Below are 7,292 nucleotides of genomic sequence, written 5' to 3' on the forward strand. Positions count from 1 at the left end.
CAGGCGCGTGAGTGGAGCCTCGCGGGTGCGCGCAGAGCCGCTCCCCGTGTCCCTGGGGGTGTCCCCGGTGGATGGCTCCCACCCGCGTCCTTAGGACGTACGAGCGCACGGGACGAGGGCGGCAAGGCACAGCCGCACCGTGCGTTGCGGCCTCCCCGGCGTTTCTCCCTTCCTCCCTCCCTCCCTTCTGGGAGCGCTGCCCGGTCCCGGCCGCTCTCAGACCCACGTCCAAGGGCCATCCCAAACTGCCAGGTACCACAGGTCAAACCTGCGCACACAGACGGCCGTGGGACTCTGAGCAGTGCCGCAGCCTGAGCACCAACACCTCTACGGTCAGAACGCGGGAGCAGGCACTCTGTGCTGGCTCCGGGGTGCCGAGGTGGGGAGAGCGACAGTAAAGATCGCTTGCTGTCGCTGCCGTGCACGAATTCAAACGCTGAAACAGGTTTGAATTCGGGATTTTCTGACTCCAAATAACATCAGTACTTTTTTTCCCCCCTCTATGCAGCATCACACAGATTTGAAGCAAATAACATTCTAGATGGATGTTTTCTTCCAAACGAAGTAGATCTCCGTCAGGTAATTGTATTGCCAAGAGCAGAGTGGCAAAGGATGCAGGACAGCCTCGGCAGCATGAGCAGAGAGGCAGCGCGCATCCTCGCGGAGCAGAAAGAACGACAAGAAATGCACTTACGCTCCAAAGCGGCTGTCAAAGACTGGACGAACACCATTATGGTAAGCACTGCGTGCGTTTCTAAACTAGGCAAGTTGTTTTCATGTATGCAGAAAGAGAAGAGCCAAGCTGGGTGGTGTGATCAACACGCCCAAGGGACGGGATGCCATCCAGAGAGACCTAGACAAGCTCGAGCAGAGGGCCTGGACGGACCTCGTGTGGTTCAACAAATCCAAGAGCAAGGTCTCACGCAGGGTTGCAGCAACCCCCATTAACAGTGCAAGGTGGGGGCCGTAAGGACAGAGCACAGCTCTGCCGAAAAGAACTCGGGGGTACTGGTGGATGGCAAGCAGGGCACGAGCCAGCAATGTGCCATCACGGCCCAGAAAGCCCACCGTATCCCAGGCTGCATCAAGAAAAGTGTGGCCAGCAGGGCGAGGGAGGTGATCTGCCCCTCTGCTCTGTGCACCACGACTCTGTGACTCTAAAATGCAATAGTATTTCCAGTGTAATCCCTTAGTTTAACATTTGCTTTTAAACATGTATTTTAACTAAGCTCTGCATAAATAGTTTAATTGCCAAACCTGAAATGCAAAAGAAAAAAAACAAAAACATCATGGAGTATGCTATCTTCAGAATGGTTTACATAATCCATGATTTTTAAATGTGGTTTAAAAGAAGGTGAATTTTTACCTGTATTGTAGGGCCAGGCACAAAGGAAACTGAAAGCCAAAAAACTTCGTGAAGAAAAGCAAGAGGAAGAAAGAAAGTTACTTGATTTGGAAGAAGCAGAATTCCAAGCAGCAAAATGGAAGGAGACCATCGATAAAGCAAAAACTTATCTGTACCACCAGAACGAAAGAGTGAAAGGGTTGCATGTTTGTTGACAATTTACAATTTTTCCATTCAAATAATTTTGAGTTTCTTTAAACACTTTGGACATGCAAATTACTAAAGTTGTTCTCTTGCAGAGTGCCCTTCTACTTGCTGAGGTCCTAAAGGAAAGGGATGCTCAAATTGAATTTAAAAAGTTAAAGTCAGATGTTAACAAAAAGAAGGAAGAAGAAATAGAACGTAGATGTAAAGAAGCTATTCTCAGAGAGGAAGAAAAGGTACATCAACGTTATATGAATCGACTGGCACTATGCAGAGATCAGCTGGAACAGTAAGTAACAGTAAAGTAGGATTATTTTTGATTAATTATTTAGACTCTCTTCTCACAAATACACTCTATAAGGCTTCTACCGAGAGTTAATAATCATTTGTCTCAGAAATGTGACATTTTAAAAAGAATAATCCAAACAAAAGACCTTGCACAAAAAGGAGCAGCAGTCTGGTAAAGCTGCCAACAGTCTGCACATGAAATCACTTCCAGTAGGCAGCAGTAGGTTTTAACCACATCACTATTTCAATTTTGTTCCTGACAGTGTATTCTAAATCAATTTTGATTCCAGAAAAGGAAGAAATTAAGTCAGACTGTTGCTTTGGCCATAATCAGCTGCCAGATAATGCATCTAGAGAACTCATCACTGCTACCTCCACTCTTTCAGCTGTTCCCAAGCATATACTGGGGAGTCACCAATGCAGGTGACAATTACAGAACTGTTGGCTGACAGAAAGAATCAAATTCCCTGATGCAGGTAGTAGGTTTAAAGTCTGGTCTCAAGTATTCCAGGTCTGGAAGAATACTACTGGTTTGAGTTGTTGCCTGCGTGTCCAGACAGAGAAGTGTGGGAATGGGGAAATCTTGCCCACTGAAGCTGCTGCAGTGATATGGCAGAATGTACTGGATGCAGAGGTGCTTACCAGTCAACTGCAGTACATCTGCATATACTATGTAGCTAATTTCTGGTGAGATTACCACTACAATGATGCTGGTTTTTACCTCACACATTCTACCCACCTTCTCTTCAAAATACCAGATATTTTAGTGTTAAAGTACCTGTAGACAAGCAGAATCCCTATCTGCTCATTGCTTCATATGGCCCCTCACTCATAAATTCCACTCCTTTTTTTGTTTCAGAATAAAAGAGCGCAAGCATCAAGCAGATCTTGCCAAGCTAGAAGACAAAAGAGAAGGAGAAGAAATACAGAGACTGAGCCAATTGTACCAATTAGAACTTCTGAGAAAGATGGAAAAGGAACAGGAGGAAAAAGTTGAACGCCAGAGGCTGTATCATGTAAGTAACAGGAAAGCAAAGAGTTCAAAATGTTCACTTTGTTTTGGCTGTCTGGAGTGAAACAGTAATGTTAATTAATATAGCTTAACGGGCCTACTGGCAACAGGAGGTTTGCTGATAGCTTCAGTATGCCAGATACTATGTACCTGCCCAGTTTTATGCCCATTTTTCTTTGTAGGAAAGGGGAATAATTATAGTTTGTGAATATGAAAATAATTGGAGGGGTTTGCACAGTCCTATCCCTCTCAGCATTCCATTCTCCCATATGCATGGATGGGAGCAAGGGATAATGCTCCCTGCTTTGCACAGTAATGGGTTGGCAGAAGCAGCTCCAACCCATGTCTGATGCTTGATTCTCCTTCTTTCTCTTTTCTACCACTTCCCCTTCATGCATGTTCAAACCAGATGAGGAAGCAATAAGAATCCCTTTCCTCTCCATTCTCTTTGAAAGAAACACGAAGAGAGGGAGTTGCTATTCCAAGCCTAGATTTTCTAAACTTCATGTTATATCAGGATCATTTTGCCTATGCAGGAACATGTAGCTAACCAGAAAATAATCAAAGCAGTGGAGGAACAAAAGCAAATGGAAGAAGATGATCGGATTAGAGCTCATTTCAAAGCAAAGCAAACTATTGCCAAGCTGATGAAAGAGAAAGAAGCTGAAATGCGTAGGTAGGTTCAAAGCTAGCTTATAAAATGTATCTAAATTAAGAACTGCACATTTTTCTTATTCAAATATTTCAGACTAATGACATAACAAAACCCACAATTATTCTGTAATTAAATTCTAGTCAGTGGGACACAGAGAATTCAGGACAAAAAGGAAGTTCTTTCACAGCATCATTAGTAATAGATCTGTGCGTTAGTAATAGATCTCCTCACTCCTCAAAACATAAAGATTTACAAAAGTGCAAAGTTCTACTCCAGTGTGTTGGGAACAGTGGTTTTCTATATGTCCTGACAAGCCTCCACCCTCTCAGCAATTAAAGACAAAGTATCATAGTTAAAAAGTATTTTGGGGCATAAGCTGTACTTCTCTGAGATAGATCAAGAAAAATAGTTCTACTTCTTAACAAGGTACCTATATTAATTAATTAAATTACTTCATTAATAATGCTATTAGTAAAGTCTACCTATTTAACACTGAAAGTACAGCATGAATATGCCAGTGAGTTAATCTAACTGTTCCTATTTCTGGCCAATACTTCCTACAGGTCTCTCCTAAAAGCAAGATTCTAGGCAGACTCCGAATGATACAGCATTTCATTGTAACAAAAAATTGTGTTACAAAAATATAGGGAACACTTATTCGCTAAATCAGATAATTTTAAAAAATACAACAGGAGGAATATGAGGAGATGAAGAAGTGGAATGGGTGGGGTTTGGTAGAAGCAGTCCTTCATGTAGACTAGGTGCATATGTTATGAATACTTACGTTCCTCTACAGAATAACACAGGAACACCGGGATAAAATTGTTAGGCAATTAGCTGCCCAAATGAGTGAAGCAATGAAGATGGAGGACGAGCGTATTGCTAGAGACATTGCAAAAATAGAAGCTGCACAAGAAAAAGAACAGAAAGAGAAAGAAGCAAAAAAAAAGGCTGCCATTGAGTCTATTGCTGAACACCGAGCCACTGTGGTAAGAAATCTAACCTGTTCTCCTCCCTCTTTCTGGCATGTACCTAGGAATACCTTCTAGGAATACTGTGTTTTTTAGCGTGTTTAACTGTTAGTGAGACATACTCACAAGTTCTCAGTAGCTGCCTTGCATATTTATGATTTACAGTCACACATTTAACACCTTAAGCAAGCCACAAGGTACCTGAGTTCATCCATTTGAGTTTGAAAGCTCTGTAATTGTTAGTAATTTGTGCAAACACTTCTCAGTCTCAGCCCTGCTTCCTGCAGTCGAGGAGCCTGTCAGTGCTGCCAGAAACTGGGCCTGGACAGAATGCAGCTGCCATCATCCAGCACATCAGAGCACTGGTGTGGGACTGCACTGTTATTGCTTCTGGATCTGGCCTGGAGAATGGCTGATTGAAAGACATGGCTCCTCAAACTAGCAGGGTACATATTTGGTTAATTCTCTCTATTTTATAAAATGCAGGTCCAGATGAAATTGGAAAAGGAGAGAGAGGAAAAAGCAGAAAGTAAAAAAGAACTTCAAGCGTTAGTGGAAAAGAATCAGATCTATCTGGAAACAGAAAAAGCCAAGAAACAAAGACAACGTGATGCAAACATAGAAGTACAGAAAATTCAGATCCAGCAAATGGTAAATGGAAGTGCCATACCCTTCCAGTACCTTCAAAAAGGAGCATGAACCTAACTGACAGTGCTAGTCAGTGTGGGAGTCACCCATACAAGCCCTTTCCCATCAAGGAGTGGTGCATGAGTGAAGGCTGGTTTGCAATGACACATCACTTCCTGTCCTGTGTCTTTATGTATGGCTGCTGTCCCCTTGTATCTTCTGGGCAGATCCCCAAGGAACAGCAGTGAATGCTGATGTACATTCAGCTATTCAGTGTACACTTTCCTATGGTGGGGTGAGCTGAGAATGAACTGGGGAGGAATGATATCTGACAAGCATGGTAACATCACCTCCAATCTCCTGTAAGCTTACCCTCTCTAAATTTTAACAGACAATTATGTTGTGAAAGAAGTACTAAGCTTTGTTATTACCTTTTTATTTCTTTTTCTTCCTCAGGCAGAAAAGAAGGCAAAAGAAAAGCAGGAGAAGCAAGCAGACTTGGACTACAATGCTCAGAAAGAGCTTATTGCGCTCCATAAAGAACATGAATTTCAGAAGTATGCAAAGCAAGTAATTGAATCAGAGTCCAGGACTACACATCATCTCTATCCTCTCCTGAAAGCTTCCAGAGAAATAATAGGACTTGGAGGTGGCCCATTTTCCAGAGGAAGTGGAGGAACAAATCCTCATTTTCAAGAGCAGGATGTCGCTGAGACCCAATTACCTTGTTGTAGCAGTACTACTGCTGAAGAAGTTAAAACTATGGAAGAGCACTGAGACTATCCAGCAAGGAAAGCCAAAAGTAGTTTTTTATGTGGTTAAAAAACAAACAAACAAACAAACAAAACCCCAATTTCTTGAACCTTGAATCTTCAGTCAAAACCATAAATGGATCTACATTAAATATATGCTATGAATCTGAAAGTCCATTTGAAAAAATAAATTCCATAGAATTATGTTCTAAAAAAACCACCAACTTGTATTTTATGGAAGTTGTAAGGTGTTTCTTTGCTGAAATTTTTCCATCACATTTTACGTGATGTGAACAGAGTTATGGTTTCATATAACTGGCTATAAGAATGCATTATATATAATTCTGACCATCAACATTACCCATTCCAGCCAAAGGCTCACTACTACTGTTCCTTTTTCATTATTTTTCTATATAAATGCACTATCCCATGTTTTTCAGTCTTACAGGATATATGTGTGATACAGATTCCCAACACCAAAAAAAGGTGCAAAAAGTTACAGTGCTTGCTAGCCTATTTCCATATTCTGTATTCTCCGTAATGAAAAAAAAATAACAGAATCTACAGGGCAAGAATGCACACAAAAGTCAGAGTACTTACGTTACTGCAGTTTCTGTAGTGCTTTGCAACTGTCCCTGTAAAATTAATGCTTTGCTGTAAATTAGTTATGTAGAAGTAAGGATGTAAGCTGGTCACAGACAAATGTGGTTATCCAAAAGGCAAGTAAGTCCCCATGTAGCTGTAAATAGCTATGACAAAAATACCACAGCAATAAGAAACAACACAGTTTGGTGGTTCTTGCAAAAAGAATAATATGCAATCTGCAGTAGGCAAATTCAGATCTAAAATTGTTTCTCAGGGAGCACGGAACTCTTTGGAGCTTGCTCTGTTGCACAAAGCCACACATACATCTCGATCCTTGAGATTTGTCTCTGCTGAAACGTTTCCATCATGTTTCACGTGACATGGACAGTTAGAATTTCGTGTAACTTCCTCTGCGATATCCTGGGCTCTGAGCAGGACATTCCCACTTTGGGGTCCATCAGAAATACGGCCCAAGGAACTTGAAGCTTAGCTTTGTTGCACACATCCTTCTGTTCCAACCCCGAGCTGTCCATCTCTCTCGGCCAGGACATTAGTTAACACAAGTTGTAAGAAAGTTAGGAAGTTTCACAAAAAGGATGATTGATAATATTTGGAAAACAGGTCTTTGTGTGCCATCAACGTTCTGAGCCTGGCTTCGGAGAGCAAAAGGCTCTCACATACAGCACGGGGCCTGGAGCCAGAGGGCGGCCCCCAGCTCGATCACAGCTCCTCTTATCTCTGCTGTGTAGCGAGTGGACGTGTTCCTTCCTAACGGCAGCAATCGCCTCCTCGAGGAGTGTCTTCTAGGCGGGAGAAGGGAGGACGAACCCAGTCGCTCCGCTCCCGCGCAGCC

At 42.5% G+C, this 7,292-nt stretch overlaps 1 protein-coding gene across 1 annotated transcript; it reads left to right on the forward strand.

Annotated features, from left to right (window-relative positions):
• The first annotated feature begins 7 nt into the window (after window positions 1-7).
• On the forward strand, window positions 8-6,060 carry CCDC173 (coiled-coil domain containing 173). The gene is made up of 8 exons (XM_031554216.1): window positions 8-735; window positions 1,378-1,551; window positions 1,645-1,838; window positions 2,697-2,853; window positions 3,386-3,525; window positions 4,301-4,493; window positions 4,962-5,126; window positions 5,559-6,060. Exons 1-8 carry the CDS (start codon window positions 613-615, stop codon window positions 5,877-5,879), a joined length of 1,467 nt encoding a protein of 488 aa, XP_031410076.1. The 5' UTR covers window positions 8-612; the 3' UTR covers window positions 5,880-6,060.
• Window positions 6,061-7,292: the final 1,232 nt, after the last annotated feature.

The sequence above is a fragment of the Meleagris gallopavo genome, chromosome 7, assembly GCF_000146605.3.
Source record: "Meleagris gallopavo isolate NT-WF06-2002-E0010 breed Aviagen turkey brand Nicholas breeding stock chromosome 7, Turkey_5.1, whole genome shotgun sequence".
NCBI lineage: Eukaryota > Metazoa > Chordata > Aves > Galliformes > Phasianidae > Meleagris > Meleagris gallopavo.

Excerpts from the sequence above, each read along its gene's own strand:
- CCDC173 (XM_031554216.1), top strand. The coding sequence starts at position 613 with ATGCAGGACAGCCTCGGCAGCATGAGCAGAGAGGCAGCGCGCATCCTC. Across the intron at positions 736-1,377 it reads ACTGGACGAACACCATTATG|GGCCAGGCACAAAGGAAACT; the intron begins GTAAGCACTGCG and ends CCTGTATTGTAG. Across the intron at positions 1,839-2,696 it reads TGCAGAGATCAGCTGGAACA|AATAAAAGAGCGCAAGCATC; the intron begins GTAAGTAACAGT and ends TTTTTGTTTCAG.